The sequence below is a fragment of the Centropristis striata genome, chromosome 17, assembly GCF_030273125.1.
Source record: "Centropristis striata isolate RG_2023a ecotype Rhode Island chromosome 17, C.striata_1.0, whole genome shotgun sequence".
NCBI lineage: Eukaryota > Metazoa > Chordata > Actinopteri > Perciformes > Serranidae > Centropristis > Centropristis striata.
Genome location: NC_081533.1, coordinates 18,264,848 through 18,289,710, shown reverse-complemented (window position 1 = coordinate 18,289,710; position 24,863 = coordinate 18,264,848). Strand labels below are relative to the sequence as shown.

The 24,863-nt window shown below is 38.9% G+C and overlaps 2 protein-coding genes across 3 annotated transcripts in view; both read left to right on the top strand.

Moving 5' to 3' along the window:
* The first annotated feature begins 388 nt into the window (after positions 1–388).
* On the top strand, positions 389–17,062 carry LOC131989724 (hepatocyte growth factor activator). 2 transcript variants are annotated; one of them, XM_059355028.1, is made up of 15 exons: positions 389–1,725; positions 1,835–1,898; positions 2,255–2,348; positions 4,496–4,569; positions 4,972–5,115; positions 6,324–6,455; positions 8,922–9,032; positions 9,360–9,534; positions 10,236–10,333; positions 11,675–11,710; positions 11,849–12,116; positions 13,312–13,451; positions 13,810–13,950; positions 14,785–14,927; positions 16,738–17,062. In XM_059355028.1, exons 1-15 carry the CDS (start codon positions 1,660–1,662, stop codon positions 16,909–16,911), a joined length of 1,860 nt encoding a protein of 619 aa, XP_059211011.1. In that variant the 5' UTR covers positions 389–1,659; the 3' UTR covers positions 16,912–17,062. The 2 variants fall into 2 exon arrangements, with proteins under 2 accessions (XP_059211011.1, XP_059211012.1); XM_059355029.1 differs by lacking the exon at positions 11,675–11,710.
* Positions 17,063–19,629: 2,567 nt separating this feature from the next.
* Positions 19,630–24,863, top strand: part of LOC131989204 (protein Dok-7-like) — a 30,395-nt gene continuing 25,161 nt past the window's right edge. The window contains exons 1-3 of the mRNA XM_059354402.1: positions 19,630–19,812; positions 19,918–19,963; positions 21,812–22,042. Of these exons, the coding sequence (XP_059210385.1) occupies positions 19,759–19,812; positions 19,918–19,963; positions 21,812–22,042 (331 nt within the window). The 5' untranslated portion in view covers positions 19,630–19,758. The remainder of the gene's footprint in view (positions 19,813–19,917; positions 19,964–21,811; positions 22,043–24,863) is intronic.

The window sequence follows — 24,863 nt, the reverse complement described above, 5'->3', positions numbered from 1 at the left end:
AGTTAACTGAGATTTCAGAATTATAACCGTTAAGATACTTTATGTGAGAATAATCCTCGGCCATGCTCTAATGTAGCTATATAGTTAAGTGTTATGTAAATGTGGCGTTAATGTTTCTGTTATAATACTTCAAACGCTTTGTTGAATTAGCCAGCGTTAAATGTTACAATAACTTAAGAGGTATATCTTTGCCAAGATGTTGGGTTATGAGATGATAAATATAACCCTGATTCCAAAAGAGTTGGGACACTGTGCAACACTTTATGAGAAACAGGATGCATCAAATTCAGAATGAGTGTGTACAGGTGCATCTCAATAAATTAGAATATCATAGAAAAGTTTAATTATGTCAGTAATTCAATTAAAAAAAGTGGAAATAACACATTATATAGATCCATTACATACAGAATGAAACATTTCATGTCTTAATTTATTTATTTTTTTCTCATTATAATGATCATGGCTTACATTTAATGAAGACCTAAAATTCAGTGTCTCAAAAAACTTTGAATATTACAAAAGACCAATTTTAAAAAGTATGTTTAATATGGAAATGTCGGCCTCTTAAAAGTATGTCCATCTACACTTGGTTGAGGCTATTTTACTCGAACTACAGGAAATGGACTGTTCCATCATATTCTAATGTATTGAGGTGCACCTGTATATGGACAAAAAAACTAAAGTTTTATACTATATTCAATTGATGGAGGTTGCAAAGGATTTGAGAGTCCTCGGCCATGCTCTAATGTAGCTATATAGTTAAGTGTTGTGTAAATGTGGCGTTAATGTTTCTGTTATAATACCTCAAACGCTTTGTTGAATTAGCCAGCGTTAAATGTTACAGTAACTTTATTTTTTTCCTACCGTTTGTATTAACGTTAATGCAGTTGGCTTGCTAACTGTTAGCCCCACTAGTTAACGTAAACTGACCGTTAATGCAGTTGGCTTGCTAACTGTTAGCATTTTGCGTTAGCCCCACTAATTAAGTAAACTGACCGTTAATGCAGTTGGCTTGCTAACTGTTAGCCCCACTAGTTAATGTAAACTGACCGTTAATGCAGTTGGCTTGCTAACTGCTAGCATTTTGCTTTAGCCCCACTAGTTAACGTAAACTGACCGTTAATGCAATTTAACCATCAAGACCAGCCAAAAGTAGTTGTTATTTATACAGACGTCTTTATTAACAAAACTAGTTTACAATAACCAGACATATAGGTTTAAACAAATCTAAAAGTTTATATTATGCGACCCAAAGTGTAACGTCACACCGGGGTAACGCGTTAACATTAACGGTTGTCAAACCGGGCTGGACAGGAGGGATTTATCAGCAGCATCCCCGGCCCGGCGCCCCCTGCCCTGCCCTGGACACTCTGGGTCTGTCCTCTCAGCGGATAACTAACATGATAAACCGTGGGCGTCTGCAGAAGAGGTGAACAGCAGCCGGGATATAGGATGCCTCAGAGATAGACAAGCCTAATGACGCAACGGGTTTACTCAATACAGCTTGAAATTGTGAGGGACAGGATAATACTTGCAGGGTTTCCCACGTTTCCTATGAGCAAAAGCAGGCTGAGGACTCGGGAACTGACAGATATAACGTGACAGGCAACACAGACCCTGGTCCGACTTCTGGAAACGAGCTTCTCCGGACACCAAGAGATGCAAACTTTCATGATGACATTCCTTCTGTTACTTTTTCTACCTTGTGTTTTCAGCACACGCTCGGTAAGTTTTAACCATCCTACCTCACCTCTGTGCGTCTTTTTCCATCCAATTTGCGTGCGTAAAAAGCAAAAAAAAAAAAAGTGCAATAACTTCTCTTTCCTGATTTTAGCGCGTATTAGTCCCTGGGTATGAAACAGTCATCTTCAAAGAGCCACACAAGGAGAGCCGGAAAGGTAGGTTTTACCTTAGTCCTGTGTTTGATTTAGAGGAGAAAAGAGGGAGGGGGTGCATGAACTGGCAAGGATTGTGATATTTGTTTCAGCTGCATCAGAGAAAGTTGTAGCATGTTGGAGCTAGTGTGCCAGAGTAGATCTGTAACTTGTCTTTTAACACTATGATGTAGCTCACAGAGGAGAGGATCATGGATTTACTGAACTAACAACTCAGTCAGCAGAGGCTTTGTGCATGTGAGGTGCAGGGGGAAACCGCACAAGTGTTTTCAGACAGTTTCTGATTTCACTCTGTTGTGCTTTTCCCCATCTGTGTCCACTGGAAATCACTAACAAGCTGTGTTTTGCTCTGTTGCCAGTTCTTACTACATCAGGCGAAGAATGTAAATTCCCATTTCGTCAGGGTGGAAGGCTTCATCATCACTGCCTCACCATCCTAGCCCCAAAACCATGGTGAGTATTAATTAGCCAGCCCGTCTGGATCTACTGTTTTGGTTACACAAACAATCACACAAAGTTACCACACACTCTCATTAGACAGAGACGTGACAGGTTGAAGTGCTGCCTCGTCATATGTGGTTTTGTTCAGACACTCACTCATGAGCCACACACCTTGTCTCCATCACTAGCACACAGACCACAGGCTCTACGTCACACTGTTTGTATGACTTGTGCACGAGTTGGCATGACCTTAGAATAAACAAATAAAGTGGTATTTTCCATCATACTATGCAATAATGGTGGTAATTTGCTGAAGAGACACTGATTCAGTGAGGACTTGGGTTGGGTAGTCACAGCCAATTATAGCTCACAGTAATGAGGGCTTTATTTGTGTCATCAGCGAACATAATGCAATTTTTAATGAGGTAATGAGCTAATTGCTCCAGTAAAATTCTCATTGCTGAATCGTTGGTGGGCTTTGTGATGATTTGTGTTCCCCCAACTAGAATATCATAATGTGGTGTAATGATAACCAGCAGTTTCTGAAGGTGACATATGATATGATATAGAAATCTCTTAAACCGTGACTATAGCTGTAGTTTATAACATATTTTCTATTTCCTGCAGTTTATCCTCAGGGTGAATAAACAGCTGTCTCAGTAAAACCATCATGGTGTATTTTTATTGCTTCATATTGTGACATAGCAACCAAATCTTCTTTTTATTAGATTTTTATTTTGAAAAGGAAAGAAAGGAAAACTTGCCGAAGGGCTTTCCAGGCATCATTCCCTGGAATTGAGGCAAGAAGGGTGGGTGCCAGCAAGTTGGAGCAACATGAATGTAATTATATATGGGCCAACATCTCACGTCCACCTACACATAAAGTTAGTGCAATATGACCTGCGTGTTTAGGTGATGTGCTCATGAGCTCAGTGTCAGGATGGTTTGTCATTGTATACTGCAGATTGTGTGAGCGCTGCAGACGTAAGCTGATGTTACTTTGATTAACGTTGTGGATGATTGACAGAGTTAATGAGATTTGTTCGGTTATTCTTTAGAGAGATTATCTTTTTTTTTACTCTCAGTCTAACTGGCCTGGAAAAGGGCAGCATTTCCTTCACATAGAGCTCGTTAGAGCAGAAGCTTGTTAGTACTTGTAGGTTTGAAATATGTTATTTAAGGTTGGATCAAATACTCCTTAGTTTTATGTCACATTATCATCATACTACGTTTTTCCCAAAAATTGCACCATCAGTTTTTGGCTGCAAAAGTCTCATAACAAGACTAAGACTAAATGTAAATAGCCTCTTTTCCTTTTTGGTTCATAATAGGGGTGTGCCATATGATATTATTCATGATAATACCAGTATATTTTTTATATGATTAAAAAAAATGCATATTGCAATAATGGCAACATTTCTACTTCTTGACATAGTGACGTCAAATCATTGCATTCAAAACTCAAGTTAAAGTACAAAAGTACCAGCAACAAAATACTTAAAGTAACAAAAGTAAAAGCATTATTATGCAGAATGACTTCACTTAGATTGTCATATATATTCTATATACAATACCAGTATACACACCTTCTCATGCAATGGTTTTTATTGATTTTTTAACATTGTAGAATAGTAATGAAGACATTTAAACTATGAAATAACACATATGGAATTATGTAGTAAAAAGATAAGCGTTAAACAAACCAGAATATGTTTTAAATTTTAGTCTCTTCAAAGTAGCCTAATTTTGCTTATTGTCTGGATGGTTTTCAGTTTGTCAAGAGTTTATCTGAGACTTTGTAGAATTTTTCTCTTTACTACATAATTCCATATGTGTTCCATCATAGTTCAGATGACTTTAGTATTAATCTACAATGTATAAAATATAGTCAAAATAAAAGATTGAATGAGAAGGTGTCTCCAAACCTTTGGCTGGTAGTGTATATTGTTGGATAATTATTTTTGATGCACTTTTGTAAGCATCGTTTTACTGTGGTCAAGATGGGGCTCTTTTTAACGACTTAATATACTTTTATGTGGTTTAATTTATAGTGTGGAGTGGAATGTGAATGTCAACCAAACCTAATTTTAATTGCAAATATGTCTCTCCTTGTAATCTAGGCTGATGGCTGTATAATATCTCTGTCTGTCCTGTTCTAGGTGCTCCCTCACACATAACTTTGATCGGGATCTGCAGTGGGGCTACTGTGCTCCAGAGACAGCTCAGCCAGATGGTGAGTGTTTCATCACATATTATCATATTTTATCACAATGCTGTTTATCCAGTTCAATTCATTTTTTCAATTCAATTCAATTCAATTGGCTTTATTGGCATGACGTAACACTGTACATACGGCCAAAGCAAGCGTCAGGAAAAAAAAGATAACAGTTAAGGAAAGCAATATTTACAATAAATTATTATAATTCTATTATTCATTTTAAAAGAAAAGAAAAACTAATAACAATAAAAGAAAGCAATATTTACAATCATTGAATTACAATCAGTCTATCATTCATACAATCTAACTGTCCCAGCAAAGAAGAAGAAAAAATAAAAATAAAAACAAAAACAAAACAAACAACAGCTGTGTGTCACTCGCTGTCTCTAACTGTGTTTTTCCTTGTTTGTGTTCCAGTTGTTGTCCACACGTCACGCAGAATCACAGATCCGTGTCAGATGAATCCGTGTCAGAACGGAGGCTCCTGCACTACGACCCCACACACACACTGGCCTGAGTGCTCCTGTCCTGAGAGCTTCACTGGGACACTCTGTGAGCACAGTAGGTGCACTTTATAACAAGTTTATCATCCTTTCACTGTGCCTGAGTTTACTGTTTTTATTTCAGTGTACACATCAGGCTATTACTGCCAATCATCTGACAGCCAGAAGGAAACACACGTCTCCTCCAGGAAACAGCTCCTTGAAAACATGTCAGCTTAAGCCTTGGTGTTTAAAGGAAACATATGCTAACAGGGATATGATTTCACTCTGTTAACTTTATCTCTAGACTTGATGAAAAATTAACCTTGAAGTTAATTCTTGAACTCTCTTCCTGGAAAGCAGTTTGACAAAGTACTCTTTACTCAATGTCTAATTACTGCCTTTCCCCAGAGCTTTCACACACATCTCATGGTCCTCATCAGTGCCTGGAGTTAGGTTGTTTCAATTCAGTTGAGTCAACATCAGGAAAAAAGACAATATATGTTGTTAGCATGTGTTGCACAAGTACTTTAGGGTTGCAATATATTGTTTTTTTTTAGCATTATAGCTATGTCAAATGGCTAAATAAACACATTGAGAAAAACTGTGATGTTTCACTCAGATAGGCATTTAGGCATTAGGGATTTTTTGAGTAAGTAAAAGCAGATTATCAGCAGAAAAATACACTTTAAAATGCTGCTTTGGTTCTTTTTTTATTGGTGCCTTTTGTGCCCAGTTCAGTGCTCAGTTTCCTGCATAAAAGAGTGTTGCAGATATTTTTTTAGTTTATTTTTCACAAGCAATATTGTAATCACGATATTTAACGACATAATTGCATTTTGCATATTTTCCTCATACGGTGCAGCCCTGAACCAGCTCTATTGAGTGAGATTATTATGTCCAAAAAAATATGAGGAGGCCTTTCTGTGCTCTCTAAAAAATATTTCTTTTGACATTTTTTGCAAAATAGTGAAGTGTACAAAGGCAATATTTCAATTACGGCTTGAAATGTATTGTTTCTAAGATCAGGAATGAATTTCATGCACCACTTCTTCCCTCTCTTATCTCTTACCTTAGACTTTTCTGTTATGAGCCATTTGCAAAGAGGTTTCACTTCACTTTCAAAGTAAAACTACTCACAATCTAACAAAAAGGCACAGAAACACTGACTCACTCCGAATGCATCTTTGCACAGCTCAGCCATCAGATGTTACTGTGCACGCTCCATTGAGCTCTTCACTCTCCTCTCACGTTTCAACCTTTTTATGTGTCATGTCGCCTTTTCAGAGAAGTGCTATGAAACCCTACACCTGCGCTACTATGACATCGGAGAGTCTTGGGGACGAATTCACCTCCGCAACGTGGAACAGTGCTCATGTGTGGCAGGGGAAATCAAGTGTGAAAGAGTTCGCTACACAAGTAAGACGTGCTTTCAGCTGCTGTTTTGCTTCAACTGTCTCTTTCTTTGCTCTGTGGTCTGCTTTTGTTGAGATGATGAGAGTGAAACCCAATATGGGATGTTTCTACAATACCTTCAACAATATGCACTTCCACAAACTGTTCAACTAATTGTCAGTTCAGTCAACTTTCTTTACATATAGTTATAAATATTAAACACTTTACATTATGTACACCTGATATTCTGACTAAATATGGAGATGAGTGCGCTCTAAGGCAACAACATCTTAGGTTTTTTGATTTCACATGGTTTTTTTTTCCGTTAATCAAGCCTGAAAAGATACAAGTGTCAGGTCTCCTCCCAGCCCGGAGACATGCTTTCTTCTCTTTGATCACAGCTCCATAGTTACAAGACTAACCTCGCCATGCAAGAAAAGACAGATTATATGACTCACTGTGACTCAGGAATGGTGTTTAGGACACACCCCACGGGTCCATAAGGTGCTTTCATCTCAATGGGGGGCATGTTCATGGACATTTAACAGATTCACTGGCATAAAAGAGGGAGGCACGGAGGTGGTTTCACGCTCCCTCAGCTGAAACTGTTTTTGTCATGATGGTGCAGGCTTATCTTACAGTGGGAAAACATCTATCCTTTAAAGGGATGGCTCAGATTTCTTAAAGTGGAGCTGTATAAGGTACTTACCCATAGTGTGTGTGTGTTACCTGCTGTAGGTGGACCCAGTCTGAAGAACAGGCAGGAGTACTGCTAGCTAAGCCATGCACTGCTGTGGACGGGGCAGCAGCAAAATGTCTTCTAGCCACCTAAAAACAAATCAATAAAACTTTATGTTTGCTATGTTTATAATAATTTCCCAGCCTCACCTTGCCATCAGACAGCCCTTTATAACAGGAAGCTTTTTACATTGCAGATCACAGGAGTTGCTCCTCTACCGCTGCATGCTTCACTTAGTTTATTTGCTTTAATGAGCGACTTTGGTGTTTGTAAGGGTTAGTTGAGATTTATCTTTCTAATATAGCATCCTCTTAAACTTATATAGGTTTTTTTAATGTGGCTTAATACATTTTGCTGCTGTCCACAGCAGTACTTTGTTTAGCTTCTGGTAGTCCTTAAAGAAAAATGCAACTAAATGTCCATTGGCATGGCTTTTAAATGACTTTTTTCTATATTTTCTTATTGAACTGAGATCAATTTTATCTTTTGGCTTATGTGAAACTAAAATTTTCTCAGTGGGACCAAATCAATTTGTAAAACACTCGTGGTTTAGCACAGAGGCCAAAGCAGATGTGGCGTCATTATTCTCTGGCATATTTTACAGATGTTGCAATAAAGCTTAAAGGCATACTCAGGCTCAGATTTACCATTTGTACATTAGATCATTCGTGAGTTTGTGCTCTACATTTCATGCATTTACATGCAGGTGTGTTTTACTGATGACATTTATTTTGCTTAACTTGCATTCATTGATTTTCTTGCCACTTGAGGGCAGCACACCATGCTGATGATATAACATTGACATACAGAATTATCACCGTTTTAAAGTAAATTAGCACAACAAACAGGCAAACTCTAGTTGCTAACTGTCTGGCTGGTGTTTGTTGCTGAGCAGGTGGAATCCATTCAGCTTATCAAAACTTTTCTGTTTGTTAACAGCTGTCCTAAAAAAAACAACCTCTATGAGAGCAGTATGAGTAAAGAGACAGATATTTCCCTCAGGAGTTGATAGAGACCAAAAGCGTGTGAATATTGGGCCAGAAAAGCAACTTCAGATTAATCATAATTTTTGACTGCTAAATGTGTAAATAAGACACACATACAGTCATGGAAAAAAATATTAGACCATTTTTCTTCACTTTCTTGTTCATTTTAATGTCTGGTGCAACTAAAGTACATTTGTTTGGACAAATATGATGATAACAACAAAAATACCTCAAAAGAGTTTAATTTAAGAGCTGATATCTAGCACTTTTCCATGGTTTTCTTGATAATAACCAAAATCATTATCATGATTTATTTTGCTGTGTTTACCAGCAAGTTGCTAACTGTGTCCGTCTGCTGTTTGGTGCTGGGCAGGTGGTATCCATTCAGCTTATCTGAGTTTTTTTGTTTTTTTTAGCAGCTGTGTGAAAACAGCTCTATGAGAGCAGTATGAGTAAAGAGACAGATATTTCCCTCAGGAGTTGATAGAGACCAAAAGCAGCTGAAAGCGTGTGAATATTGGACATTCACCAGAAAAAAACCTTCTGATTAATCAAAACTTGTAACATCTAAATGTGTAAATAAGCTGCATATATGTCAATGTTGTGTTCATAACTTGTTTCAGCTGCCCCCAAACGGACAAAAAAATAAACAACTATAGATTTAAACGATTTTTAAAACAGACACATTAAATGATATATCTTATTGTGGAAATATAAAGCATGTATGGTATCAAGATGTGATCTGGTTTGCCTTTATGTGTCCAGTGTGCCGTTCAAACCCGTGCCAAAATGACGGAACGTGTCGAATGATCACATCCACCGGCAAAGAAGTGTGTAACTGCAGACGAGGCTTCAGCGGACCTGACTGCAGCTTTGGTGAGTCAAAGCAGGACTGCAGTAACAAGAAGTGATATTCTAAATGTGCCGCCTCCTGCCATGTCGGCCTATCTATACAATGCACACGTGTTGGTGCAGGTGTGTGTGTGTTATAATGGTTTGATTAATGAGGCAGGTGAGGACATAGGCAAGCTGAGTTGTTGTAACTGTGTACAGAGTTTTTTTTTAGGACATGTCCTGACTGATAAGAGTGTGAAAGAAAGAGATCTGTCATCACACGTGCAGAAATTGTCTCATTGTTGTTTACATACCTGCGCAATCATGATAGAGACGTTTTGTGTGTGTGTGTGTGTGTGTGTGTGTCAGCGCCGGAGACAGAGTGCTATAACGGGCGGGGCACAGCTTACAGAGGGGTGGTGGGCACCACGGTGTCCGGCGCCCGCTGCGTGGCGTGGGACTCTGACCTGCTGTACGACGAGCTCCATGTGGGCACGGTGGTCGCCTCCCCACTCAGGGGCCTCGGGGGCCACGCCTACTGCAGGTGTGTGTTGAGACATGGTGCTTATTCCGGTAGCAACGTGACAAAAGAAACTTCTAGTTTTACTTTGATGTGGAGTTAATATTGTGGTGCTACATCTTGCTTATCTGCACAGCCAGATTTCCTTCTAATTCTCCCACAAATTCTGCTTTTAAGCTGCAATATCCAACTTTAGCTGCCTGCCGGTCCTGCCCCTTATCTGTCAAGTTCATGTGCCAACACTGATGTGGCTGAGCCCTCACACAGACTCAACTCAGAGGCTTCCATTATGGGCATTAAGGAGGCACATGGTGGCTTCAGCCTGTGTATATACAGAAACTTATCTCCTCCACATTTGGTAGTCTTCCATTTCTCACTGCTTTCCTCACTCACCACTGTTGCTATGGCTACCCAGCAGCCATATGGCATCTCCACAGCGAATGGCATGTGCCCTAAAATGCCCCAAACATCAAAGAAAAGCCTTGCCTCAGACTCAGATGTTAGTTAATTGCTGGAAAAGTTGCATATTGCAGCTCAGTGAAACATTATTCCTCCTTATTAATACAATGTTTGTTAAAGCAAGAAACTGAAATCATTTTTCAGCCTCCACACTCAAAAGTGACGGAGCCCCTGTAAGCCATTTAGCTCCTGTATGGTCCTGAGTAATGCGTGGTGTTGTAAACAATGGAGCCGCACCTACACACACTCTGTCCGCTGTGTTTCAGAAACCCAGATAAGGACAAGAGGCCGTGGTGCTACACACTAAATGACGGCGCCATCTCCTGGGAGTACTGTGACGTCCCCTCCTGTGTCATGGCTGTCTGTGAGTAAACGGGCCACAGGAAAGGAGTGTTTTTAGTCCTTTTTTTGTCCATGGGACTATTTATCTTGTGTTGTGGGAACATTTTGTCAGGCCAGATTAGAAATCATAAGGCGTAAAAGAAGCTAATTGCATCTGTAATGTAGTTTGTTCATCATCAATGGGTGTTTTGACATCTCTGTTAGTTAACAGCTTGATTTTGCTTTCATCATTTACATCACTGTTAATCCTCTGAACCCATGTACTTGCTGTCACGTTTAAAAGCCCATTAACAAAACAAAAAAAAGACAAAATAACACCATTTATACTCGCCAGAAGAGGAAAAAACAGCAATTATTTTACATTTACGGCGATCCTCAGGGAATCAAGAGGGAAAAAAACTAATCTAGGCTTAAAATTGTGATATTTCATCAAAACCACCTTATTTTTTATGTATAATTTAAAATCTTTGCCAAAAAAGAAACCATTTACCCTAACCAAATCCCGAAGAAATAACTAAATTATGCGCTCCTCCACACACCTGTGAAGCCACAAGTGGCTCGTTCAAGAAAACAGTTACATGTAAAGAATTAGGTGAAACAAGTAGAGGTTTAATGTAAATAACTCAATATATGGAGCATGTTGAGCCGCCATTTTTTTCCAATATTGGTAACACTTGTGAGCACTTGAAAAAAGGTTTAAAATTATTAACCGCACAAAAGACACTGTTGAGTTCTCCCTACTTCTAGCCATGGTTGTGCTGTTTCCATAGAGGTGTAGCTTTAATATCTTGCAGTGAAATACAAGGCCACATTAAGCATAATGTGATTTTTTGTCCTCGTGTACCTAATCAAGGATGGCATATTCATTTAGCCGCTCTTATTAAAAACACATATTCAAACTCATCATTATAAAGCATTAAAAGCTCAGGCTGTTCATGAAGGACTCTTGCCTTGATAATATGACACAGTCTGCCTCTTATTAAATGCCTCCACTTTTAATTAGAAATCCAGTGTTTGTGATAAAAACAGAAAGCAGCTAATCTCTGTTGAGTCACGCTGCTCCGAAAAGTAAAATTCAGCCGAGTTGGCTGGTTTTAGCGGAGCTTTTAAAAAAAATAAATAACGTGGGCTAGGTGAGATAAAGGGGGAACAAGGCATGACTCACCCTGAATCAACATGTCATGTCAGGTGCAGCTGAATGTTTATGTGGTGAGTGGGTTTGGCTCAGTTGGCCGTCTGTCAGGATGCCAGGTGATGCAGAGAATCCAAGCTTTCCCATCCACTGTGCCCTCCTCAGCATATGATTTTCAGCCTGTTGCTGTAACATTCTCACCCTATAGAAGAGCTTTTTTGCTTCTTGCAGGGGAGAACCAGCCAGCAACAAAAGTATTCAGACGAGGTATTTAGCGTGTCAGCCAACTATTCTAGCTCTTAGACGAGTTGTAGTGGTTTAGATTGTTGTAGTTCTTGTAGTTTATATTAGCGAATATAACCACTAAGTTTGCTATAATTGCTTTAACTTTTTTTCCTCATGCAGCTTCTTCTTCAAGGAGAATCATTCCATTCAACGTCCTGCCCGCCGTTAAAAGACCGAAGCCCTCCAAGCCCGAGAAGAAGCAAGTATGTGGGAAAAGACACAAGAAAAGGTTAACGGTTGCCAGGGGGCGGATAATGGGCGGAAACTCAGCCCTGCCAGGTACTCACCCCTGGATGGCAGCCATTTACATCGGAGAGTTAGACTTCTGCGCCGGCACCCTGGTGTCCTCCTGCTGGGTCGTCTCTGCGGCTCACTGCTTCTTTCGCAAGTATGTCAAAAATGCACTTCAGCTGCAATGGATGCTGATGTTTGTATTCATGTCACTGCAGAAGGTTTTCACACCCTTTGGAGTTGCACGCCATACATATGTTTTTTTTTTTTCAACAAAGTGTGAAAATGTGTTTAACTTTCACTAAGTGCCTCTGAAACTTTGGGAGTAAAAGGAGGTTTTCTGTCCTCGGAGCCCTTTGCAGGCTGTCTGTAGAAGAGCTCAGTTTGAGTCAACAATGTAAGAAACATAATCCCTCAGAAAACAATCATAGATCAGAGGGGAGCATTAGTTTGTGTTTGTGTTTTCCCACTGTTGCAGCCGAACCAGAGGTCACAACTCTAAAGGCACGTCATCCAAGGACTTTGGCTCCTCAGCATCACAGCTTTATGAAGGCACTAAATTTAGACAGCCAGTTCGAGGAAAACCTAAAAACGTCTCATGCACAGATGCTGTTTACATGCAAGTGCATACATTCCCCTTTTGATGTCAGCAAACATGCATCTGTTGACTCTGTTCAAGTTCAAAGATCTTGAGCTAAAGCATTACATCATTGGATTAGACACCAACAGTGAATGGAAATGCACACCGTGACTATTTTATCTTCAGAAAGCTGCTACTTTACAACGCCATGGAGTCATTGGAAATGTTTAGGTCACAGGAGTCTGAAACAATCCTTTGCAGCCAAATCTAATCCTAAGAATAGTATAATACTAATAATATTAGTGTAGCCCAATCTTTTTCTGCAACTGTGCCGACATAGTATATGCAAATAATCAAACTGTGCACCATTCGAAAGTTGATTTATAATTCAAACATTATAAATTAATCTTTAAACTTCCTACAATTTGGTACAGTCTTACAAGAGTGTTAAACATGATGAAAAACATAGTTATTATTAGAAACTTTCCAGCAGTGGGACTAAAAGTGTCAAGAGATCATTAAATTAGGTCAAAATGTGAAGGGTTCATCCTCTGGGGAGCATAAACGCACGTTAGATTTTAATGAAAAGAAAGGTTGTGGCGTCCATTGCAAATTTGGCTCTGGACTGCAATGTTGCACATGTTAGACACATGGACTCAAGTGTTATAACGGCCTACTCTGCAGCACCATTGACAGTAATGCTAACAGTGATGCTAACAGTGATGCTAACAGTGATGCTAACAGTAATGCTAACAGTGTGTGTCCCCTGCAGCCCCCTGAGGTCTCAGATCCGAGTGGTGCTCGGCCAGCAGCACTTCAACTACAGCGGTCCCAACACCAAGACCTTCGGAGTGGAGGAGTATATCTTTCCCAAACAGTTTTCAGTGTTTAATCCAACACTACATGACATTGGTAAGCATCAGATGCACACACACACACACACACACACACACACACACGCATGTCTGTGACTCACATAAACTGGAAGACCTCCTGTCCCGATTCAAAAACACACAAACTCACTTAAGACCCCACTCTGCGTGCACAGCTGTGCGTCACTGAGCAGCTGTGTCCCTGTGCTCCCCCGCATCAACACACTCACACACACACACACACACACACACACACACACACACACACACACACATTCTGCCTGTTGGGTGTGGTGTTTTCATTGGGCGGAGGAGTCTCCAAGTCTACCATTTGTCATCATTTTAACTATGACCACTTCTTGTTGTCTCTTTGATAACGTTGTGTTTGTGTTTGTTAGTTCTGATCAAACTGGCGAAGCAGGAGGGGCGGTGTGTGAGGAGAACCCCGTTCATCAGACCCATCTGTCTGCCAGACAAGAGCATGACGTTCCCTGATGGCTACTGCTGCTCTATTAGCGGCTGGGGACACATGCATGAGAGTGAGTGATGAGGAAATCAAGGCAGTGTCACCATGTTAACACTTATCTTCATTCACACACTGGAACAGACAGTTTATTTTGTGTGGGTTGTGCAACAGCAATAGAAAATTGTAAGAATAGAGCCAGTGTTAGACTTTAGCTTTGTTTGACTAAAGTTTTGTCTCTACCGTAAGTATTAGAAACTATGCTTATGCATAAAATTCTTCCAATGTTCTTAGAAACTCCTAGCTTGTTTTAAACAAGTTAAATAAATAAAGTGACTTTAAAATCTGAGGGCACAGAAAGGTCTTTAGTAATGAGTAAAAACATCAGTGGTGGCAGCTAATCAAGAGTTTCAAGACTTTAGTTACCATTAAGAAACTGAAGTTATCTCCTTTTTTGGAAGAGTTTACTTGTTTAAAGTAACTTTGTTTACTCTTTCTGGCTGACCAACCATTGCTGGGTGTTAGAAAAACTAACTGCTCACCACTTGGGATTTTTTCCAAGAATGTCACCACAAAAATAAAGCTGATGAATCTGCATATGTAAAAGCTTTAATCCGTGGCCCATAGACTCGATCTCATCTCCAAGTATATTTATTGTGTTACTAACATTGATTGATTGATGACAGAAAGCAGCAGAGTGGGGGAGAGTCAGTTACACCCCACACACAGTTCTGATGAGAGGTCTAATCAGGCAGCATGAGTGGAAAATACCAGTGTGGGTGCAGTGTAGGGCGCTTAAATATGTGTTGAAAATATAACTGGACAACTCACTGAGAAATCCAAATAATGGTCAACAACTCTCCTGTTTGTTGTCTTGTCCTGTAATGAGTGATTGTGCTTTATTTGACAGAGTCAAAGGTGTACTCCAGTCTGCAGGAGGCTGGAGTGAGGCTGATTTCTCACGAAGCTTGTAGGAAGCCAGATGTTTACAGCAACCACGTCACTTCTGACATGATCTGCGCGGGGCTCAACGGCTGTGCAGACGCCTGCCAGGTAGGAACACATTTTGAGACAGACAGTGATTATTAGATCCCAGACTGCCAAGTGGATGCTATGTCCTAGTAGGAAAAGCAAATAAAAGCATTTTAAATGTCTCATATAGTCTGACATTACTGACATAACTTCAAAGTTATGTCAGTAATGCTAGAAAAGAGCCGATGGGTTCTGACTGAGTTTTCATTTCAGCAAATATGTTCTGCCACTTTGCTTTCCACAATACTTGTTTACCTGCAGTTACCAAAACCTGCTCAAACATGATGGATCAATACTGCTTTTCTACAAATGGAAAGCAAGTGAACTGTATCATTCTGTAAACAATGTGCACCACTTTTCTACGGTTTCCAAGTTTAAGACATGTTTCCATGATACGTGTTACCCAGTGGTGGAATGTAACGAAGTATATTTACTCAAGTACTGGGCTTAGGTACTATCTGATGTACTTGTTGTTGAGTTTTTCCATTTTATGTAGCTTTATACTTCTAACTTCACTACATTTAGCTGACAGTTTTAGTACCGTTTCAGGTCAAGATTAAGCATAAAAGACATGATCAATTTAACATTATTTTTAAATTACAGATTTAGACAGACTTGAGTGTCATTCAGTTATAGTACATAAAATAGGCACATTGAATGAAATTCTGTTGCATTGGCTCACAGTGATTGTACTCTAGCATGCCATAAATAAAGTATAAATATAAAATATAAAACTGTAAAAATAGAATAACAGTATATTAAGTAGTTACAATGAGCCCCATCTTGGGACGATTAAAATACTGCTTACATCAATCCATCAATACAAATAATCTAAAAATATATTTTGAATACATTAAACAATTTGAGTGGGTCCGTTCTGCATAATGAGTACTTTTTGATATTGGATTACATTTTGATGCTGATACTTTTATACTTTTACTTAAGTAAGTTTTGAATGCAGGACTTTTACTTGCAGTGTGTTATTAGTATTTTTACTTAAGTAAAGGATCTGAATACTTTTCCCATGCAAACCAAATTTGAATCTAAATTTACAAAGAGCTGGTGCAATCAGCTCCTATTTTTTGTCTCATTGCTAAAAAAAAACAACTGGAAATTAAGGCTGATCTCAAAGTGTAAAACAGACTCCTGGAGTCCACATGAATGTTGATTCCCTCTGCTCTGATATCAGAAAGTTGACTCGAGGTATCACAGTAATGGAGCAGCCCTTAACCCTTAATCAGGCAAAGAACTATATTTGGTAACTTCAGGTAATATTTCGAGAAAAAAGTTGCAAATTTACTAGATTAAAGTGGCAAATCTATAAGAAAAAAAGTTGCAGATTTAAGAGATTTAAAGTGGCAAATCTGCACGAAAAAAGTCACAGATTTATGAGAAAAAGTGGTAAAAAAGCAACTTTTCTCTCCCAGATTCACCACTTTAAATCTCATAAATCTGCAAAAAAAATTCTCGTAGATTTGCCACTTTAAATCTCTTAAATCTGCAACTTTTTTCTTGTAGATTTGCCACTTTAATCTAGTAAATTTGCAACTTTTTTCTCGAAAGAATACCTAAAGTTACCAAATATAGTTATTTGCCTGATAAAGGGTTAAGATGGCATCAGGGATCCCCTGAGTGAACTGCAGAGATGACCGCCTCAACCTGCGGTGTAAAATATGTAAGCTCCTTCCTCTTAAATTAAATGTCATGGTTATCTGTTTACCTCGTGGGTAGAGCGCAATTTTACTAATATATTAGGTTTCAAGTATGTGACTCAGCTGTTTATGTGACTCTGCTTTGATCTGTGCATGTATGTTTATGTGTGTCCCCCCAGGGCGACTCCGGGGGCCCGCTGGCTTGTGCGAGGGCTGATGTCAGCTTCCTGTATGGGATCATCAGCTGGGGAGAAGGCTGCGGCCGCTCTGGAAAACCCGGTGTTTACACTAAAGTGGTGAACTATATCGACTGGATCAATTCAGTCATCAGACGCAAACCCAAGGCTTCATGAATGGACATTACCCGCACATTAGCTTTAATATATGAGATATTGTACCATACTGTAATCTGTTTTTATGTGTAATTCTTGTGGAAGTTTATAGGTTATTTTTTTTAACTGTGAAACATTTTGAGACTGAATAAACCTTTACTGACTTGATAAAGCTTTGAGTGTCGTGATACAAGTAATACACTTAACACAGTTAAACATTTTCCCATATACTTTAACATAATTTTAACAAAAAAACTTGCATAATAGACGTAAATGTATTCTTTCAGTGCCTGAAGCTCAACTTCACTCAGCGCTGTATTGACACCCCAAACTTTATCTCCTATCTTAACTTTTTAAACTTCTTTCAGTATTTCAACTACTTCAAAGATTTAACTATTTATAAGTTTGATATTAAGATATAAAGATTTAAAAATTTTTGGTGGCAAGCACATTTAGTTTTTCAACAGAGAATGTGGCCTTTTTTCTAGTTATGGATATAAACGTCTGTAGTACAAATTTCAAAAACATGCATACAATTACAAGTAGTGTGAAAAATAGTTTGATCTTTTAATTAAGTTAAAGAAGTACCACCACTGTAGAAATAATCATTTATTAGTGAAAGGCCTGTATTCAAATAGTGGTACAACAGTATTAGCATTAAAATGATCAAAAGTAACACTATTACATAATAATGTACATTATTATTAAACCTAATGATGCATTCATGTCATTTAAATGTTGCAGCCAGTGAATATTGAGCTAATTTTAATTATTTTTTATATTCCTGGGAAATGTAACCTATAATATTACATCATCATTTATCAGTTGATTTATATTTTGTGTTAACCTGAATCTGCAAATTATCTAAAGCTTTAAAATAAAGGTCTGATAGGGCAGTGAAGTAAAAGGTGCAATACTTGCCTATAAAATATTGTGAAGTAGCAATAAAGAGACAAAATACTCAAGAAAAGAGTCTCAAATTTGTACTTGAGTGAATGTGAGACCACATTTGATGGGCCACTTCCTGGAATATTTTGTGTTATAATTTAAGTTAGAAGTTAAGTTAATAATTAAAACTGAATTTTATGAGATAACACTGTTTCTGTGTATATTTGTTAAACCAGAGTTTGTGGAAGTGTTCGTTTCTTTCACGTCTGCTTATGAAAAGTGATATTTTTGGTATAGAATCATATCGTCACACTGTTAAAATAATCGCCCAAGTCATTTTTTGTCAATTTTTTTTTTTTTTTGCCTAAATCATCTCATGATGCCGGTAAAATGGTAAAATCTCCTACATCCTCAGTTGATCAGATCATGTGATTTTACCCCTTTAAGATAATCACTTCTTTGGCAATTTGCCACATTCATAGGCATCAGATATGAACCCAGCAAAGAAGAGCTAGAGGGAGATTGTTTAGTTATCACTTTAGTTTATCAGTGTTTTATTGTTGACACTAATATTGGTAACACTTTACTCTAAGGTGTCTATATAAGAGTGACATGAGCGTGTCATAAACATGACATGGGATGTGTCATGAACATTAATGACACTTTGAAGTAACATTAATGCTCATGGTACTTGTCATGTCATGTTTCTGACAGGCTTGTGTGACTCTTATGTAGACACCTTCAAAATAAAGTGTTACCATATCTTGCTTCAGTCACTGTTAGTTTGTTTTTTGCAGAACAGATGAGAGGAGAGTAAAATCCTTTTGACTATTTATTAAAGACAATAATGAAAGAGTGAGCATGTACATGGACCTTCTCTGTTCAGAAATCACAGGCTGCTAAGCAGTTAGCTGAAACCACCTCCCAGAAAAGGATGCCTAACTTACTTTTACACAGAGTTTTATAATATGAATGTGCGACTATCTGATTGGTCCAAACTGTTAGGCAGCACCTGGTTTAGACTCGGCCCGCCCATTACGTTGGCTGCAGGCTAGTCCTAGCCTCTTGGTGCTTCAGTTTCAGATCAGCGCCCTGTGGAAGGAAAAAAGCTAACAGCACACTACTGTATCTTGTCTAGTGTTGGTCGGTGCCTATCTCCACCTGGGCCCGTTATCTTGTCTAGTGTTAGTCAGTGCCTGTCTCCACCTGGGCCCGTTACCTTGTCTAGTGTTGGTCAGTGCCTATCTCCACCTGGGCCTGTGGCCTTGAATTGGAGCACAAAGAGTGCTTCAGTTTTTTATCTGCTTGCCCTCAAATATGTGGTGATGTGCAAAGTGTTATCAGTATGTCCTTTCTGTTGATACTTCTTATTCCTGTGTGCTGTGCCTGGCATATAAATGTGTGTTCCATGCCCCGCCAGATACACCCCTAAGCAGCATTTTACTAAAGTCCATAATGCAGGCCATTGCTAATTTTATTAATCTCTAACATCACAAAGGCATGTTCAAACAATTGCCTAAGTCATTTATTTATCTTAAGTTACATAATTTACACACAGTGTTATTACTACGCCAATAGCCATCCGTTGTTACATCCTTTTTGAGTGAAATGATCAATAAATGTCATATGTTACACTTTTGGTGAAGTTTTTTGTGTTTCCTGCAAAACTTGAAAAAATGAGTTAGGAAATTATTTTAACAGGGTGACGTTATGAAAAGTGATATTTGTGGTATGAGAATCATGTAATTGTTTCCTCCAGTAGTAGCAGGTGGTGTGAAGCGGCCCAGGTGGCTGCAGCATGGCCGGCTGGCTGCACACACACACACACACACACACACACACAGATAGTGGTCATGCCATTTCCCATGTGCTTGCTGGTGCTGGGGGGAGTGTGCCCCTCCAGCAGGGAGAGCAGCAGCTATTTTGAAAGTGATCCTCATTCAGACAGCGAGCTGCAGCTGTCAGGAACCATGACTGAAGATGACGGATTCTGTTGTCGTGGAGGGATATGCCAGACTCAGAGATGGAAAAAAGGTGTTTAGCGTGACTACATTTTCTGACGGATATGGCTGAAGTAATTCACCGCTCTTTCACCTGTGCTTAAAACAAGTTTCTCTCTACTTTTGTTTCCTTCCACAGTGGAAAACTAGGTGGCTCGTTCTTCGCAAGCCTTCGCCTGTAGCAGGTAAAAACACCGTGTACTAGCGGGCAGTTTTGCATATTTCCCATTAGTCTCTTGGTATGACTAAGAAGTAAAACTTTTGGCGCAGCGGGTAAACAAATAAATGCGCATGTTAGCTGCGCAGCAGCGGAGCAACCAGCCCAACATATCAGGTGTTTTCTAGCATGTGTTGTCCAGTTCCTGTGTTGATGACATTCAGGACTTGGGCCTTCACTGTCAACTCAGATAAGTGTAGAAAAAGATTTAGAAAGAGATACAAAACCTGTTGGTGTGTTTCATCCCTTTGTGAACTTGTGAGAAAACGATAGAAAAGTAGTAGAAAAGTTTGTTTTTGTAAGAGAAACGCTAGGTAACATTTGTGGCAAAAACAGCGATTTTACACCAAATCTCTCAGACCAAACAGCTGTTTTAATGAAGATCTAAGGACTGTCTCACAGCAGAGGGTACCAGTACATTTTAAACAAGTACATTTAAAGTGCAAATGCTTGCACTGAATCCGGCTATAAGCAGTGTTAATATGTGTAAATGGCATTTTAAATATGCGTGGAAATTAAGCTACATTTACTGAAGTACTGCACTTACGGTAGTATAATTTTGAGGTAGCTGTACTTTACTTAAGTAATTCCTTTTATACTTCCACTCCACTACCAATGGAAATACTGTACTCTACTAAATGTATTTGATAAGCTTTACTTTGCAGATTCAGATAAATTGAATTAAGGTTAAATTTTACGAAATAACGATAAGACTTTATTGACTTGTTGGTCACTTGTCAGGTTACTCAGCAGTAAAACAGAAGCTCCACCTTGACCAGCAGCAACATTAAACTGATGAACACAATAATGCATAAAAAATAGCTTCAAACAAACAAACAAACAAACAAACATCTGATTATTTTATAAGATTATTTTACTCCTTTTTTAGGAAACATTTTCACCGTTTTAGTCTATCCTTGTTTTTTTGTCTAACCTCGGTGGTGATATAATCTGTGCACAGAAAAAACCCTCAAGTTTCTTTTAATTCCTCATGCAGGGTTTTCACACGTTAAACAACCACAGTTTTGAAAATATTTTATTGTTTCCAAAAGCTCAAAATCTTATTGACCCTTTTTTAAGCCCATCCTCAAAGTACGAGGGCTAAAAACTTTTGATTTTAAGGCCACAAGACGACTACATTTTTTCTTTTCATCACTGAAAGTGTAATATATATATATATATAGTACCATATATAAGGCCCAACTTGTATTTTTTGATTTGGTTGAAATTGATACTCCTTTTAGATGCAGCCTGACTTTGTTCTTGTTATTTACTCACATATTATTTACCAGGGATGCTTCATCTGGCTAAACCTACCTGACCTCTAACCTTTTTCTATCTTATAAATAAGAAAGTATGATTCAAAGTGATGAAGTGGCTGTATTGCATTACACAGAAAGGTTTCTCTGTATATCTGCTGCTCCACAGGTTAGGCTGCTCCTCTTCATATCTTTGATGTCACTGTTATCACAGCTGTCTGTGCTCATGCCTCACTTATGTGGGTTAAGAAGTGTGTGTGTGAAGGAGTGAGACACACACACACACACACACACACACACAGGCTTGTTTTGTCAGTTGACACTGGTTGTTTGAAGGTGCCAAAAGACAAGAGGACGCTACAACAGCTCCTGTGTGTCAGAATACATCCTATTGGTACTTGAAAGTGTAATTAATTATGGCTTGGCTACATTTCAAGTATTCTCTGGGAACTGTTACTTCTAAAATAAAGCAAAAATATAATGTTTTAGTCTTTTTTTTAGACACGAGGTAATATTTTTCCAGTTTTAGTGACTCATAGCGACTGTGTCTTCTGCAGATTGCCTCGTGTTGCTGGTTTTTAAAGACAAGTCGGACAAAGCGCAGGGCAGCAAGGAGAGGGCCAGCGTCACCTTGGAGGAGATCTGCGGGCTGGAAGTGGGACAGTGGTATGAAGGAGTGGCCTTTACTCTGGCCATCCTCTGCCTGAACCAGGCAGCTCTACTGGGCTTCGACAGCAAGGAGGCGCTGCTGGCGTGGGACGCCCGCCTCCGCTACAGCCTGGGAGAAGGTGAGGAGACCGTCTGAGCTTTACTTTAGTTCTATGCTTCTGGATACTTCCGCTGCTCAAAACTTCTCACAAAAGTTGAGTCACTGTGAATTTGAGCGAATAATACCATGTTTGACCTCCCTGTACTGTAACCAAAGCAATTCTCAACGAGCGGATTAGTTCATCCATCATGCTGGCAGCTTTCACTGTTTGAAATTCACTGCAGTCAAAGAAGAGTCCTCGGCAATTCACCAAACTTATGCAAAGAAACAAGCGATTGTTATGGTGTCGAGTGTGTTTACACCTTTTCTGTATGTTTGCAGTGATGGTGTCTGCACAACAAGTCTTTCAAATAAAGATAAAACCATGTGGTTAGATCTTTTGATGAAGCAACAATCAGCAACTGTTCTTTTTAGAAGACTTTAGAGTCCTGCATGAGGAGAAAGGAGTCTGTAGTTCATGCATATATACAGGGGCATGAGTAATGAAAGTGAAATGAATACCGGACAGTAAGAGGATTTTGGAAAAGCTGCAGTTTCTTGACTGATGATTAATTTTTCGCTGGTACAGATTCATAAACTGATCAAAAGCAACACCCGGCTTCCACGATGACAGAAAGATACACCTGCAAGGGATTTCTAATAAATTATATTCATGATTCTTTTGAAGATGCAGTTGTTTGCTGATGTGTTGTTTTTTTTAATGTTATGGATGATTTTCTAAATTGCTGTTGGCCGTTTAGGCTTCTCTGTTAAGATAAAATGTAAAAACACATTCTTATCCATATTTAAAATATCTGGGGCTATGTTATGAGTAATAGAAAGTGAAACACTGTTTATAGAGACTAGTCGTGTTTCCATCAACACATTTTTGTACACACTTTGAAGATTCGCATGAGAAAAGCTTGATGGAAACACCAAAATCTCCTAAAACCTTCGAAATGTGCGTAATTGGGGCCTTGGGACAATCGCACCGAGCACTGGTCCCATACAGCAATAGCTGTAGGGACCAGTGCTCGGGGCGAAGCCTAATTTGTCCTACAACTTGAAGAGTTGCAGGACAAATTATATATCAAAACGTGCGGTTTGATCGGGATCGGTGTGCTATTACTTTTCTCTACAGAATACAAATTTTTCGCGACGTAAGTCGCAGGAATGGTTTTGCCAAAAATGCTTTCTGTTCGAGGCCAGAAATTTCAGTCTGTCCACCTCTGCTGTCACTATGCCGGAACAGGTGCCACTTAATTCAGTTGATTGCTTTGATCTGATTGCCTTTGATCTTTGATGTGATTACAGTTACAGATACACACACACGCACGCACGCGCGCGCGTAAGTGCGCATACTCCTCACACATGCACATGCTTCAAACACGCACACACAGGTAACTTTGTGATTTTAATTACACACACACACACACGTAACTTTATGCGATTTTCGCTACACACACACACACAGGTAACTTTATGTGATTTTAATTACACACACACACACACACACACAGGTAACTTTATGTGATTTTAATTACACACACACACACACACATAGGTAACTTTATGCGATTTTCGCTACACACACACAGGTAACTTTATGTGATTTTAATTACACACACACACACACACACACACACACACACACAGGTAACTTTATGCGATTTTCGCTACACACATACACAAATGCGCGCATATGCGCGCACACTCCTCCACATACATGTTTCTCACACACACACGCACATTTTGAGGTTAAAGGGCATAGTTTGAAATCTCTGAAGAATCTCATCATAGTGTACACACACCGGCAGTAGCCCCCGTGGCCCTTTCAAAATTTCCCCAGAGGAAATTTTCTAGTTGTTTTTTATGCTCGCTTGAGGTGTTTTTATCTTTAAAAAAACAATAGTTAATGCGCTCAGCGGGAGATGGAAACGATTTTTCCAAATAAATTCTGACGTAGCGAAATTTAACTGGCATGAATGATCAACTGTTACCTCTGACATGAAAGAACAATTATAAGTTGCTGAATTTAATCTAATTCCTGAAGACTTCTCTACATTTTATCTCATGGGTGACCAAAGTTTTCAGATTAACAACCTCTTTTTTTGTTGTCGTTTTTTCTCTTTTGTGCAATCTCTTCTTCTCCTGTTTACTAGCAGATTAGCCTACAGCAGCACATTACACTGCCATCCTCTGACCAAAGTACGTCAATGCAGCTTTGTTAATTTGCTTTAAACTCGTTGATGGAAACATCCTTAATTCACATTTTCTTGATTACGACTTTAATGGAAACACAGCCACTGTTTCTATTTATCAGACAATACATTAACACCAGCTGTCACCTCTAGGAACATAGAACTCTATTTGTACAGAAATATGAGGAAGAGGGATGAAAAGAAACTAAAAAACCAACAGATGCATAATTGTGTATTAAATGACAGACACCTGTAGATATTTGAATAGTTTATTAATGGGTCAGAGGTGTTGTAAAACGTCTTAATGAAGCTGTTGAGAGTGCATCTCATTTTGTTTTTCCTCCTATTAAACTCCCATTGCTTTTGTGATGAAGGGGTTACACTCTTCTAGAAAAGTTTCAACGAAGATGCAGACTGGACACAGTCACAAGTACTGACCTGTTTTTTTTTCTATTTGATTTAATAGTTAATGTGATAGTTTATCATCACCCTATTACATGCTGCTGCGTCATCTTCCCTACCCAAAGCAAGGGAAGGCTATTGTTGTGTGAGTCACTGTGTGTGTGATGGTGTTTTTTACATTTAAATTTGCACATTTTATGCAAATTTAATGTGCAATCAAGTAATCTGAATGTTAAGAAATCAGCTTGCATCATGATT

What these genes read in the sequence shown, in the direction of transcription:
- LOC131989724 (XM_059355028.1), top strand. Translation starts at nt 1,660, where the DNA reads ATGCAAACTTTCATGATGACATTCCTTCTGTTACTTTTTCTACCTTGT. An exon ending in ACACAAGGAGAGCCGGAAAG is followed by an intron (nt 1,899 to 2,254) that starts GTAGGTTTTACC and finishes CTCTGTTGCCAG; the next exon opens with TTCTTACTACATCAGGCGAA. An exon ending in AGAGACAGCTCAGCCAGATG is followed by an intron (nt 4,570 to 4,971) that starts GTGAGTGTTTCA and finishes TTTGTGTTCCAG; the next exon opens with TTGTTGTCCACACGTCACGC.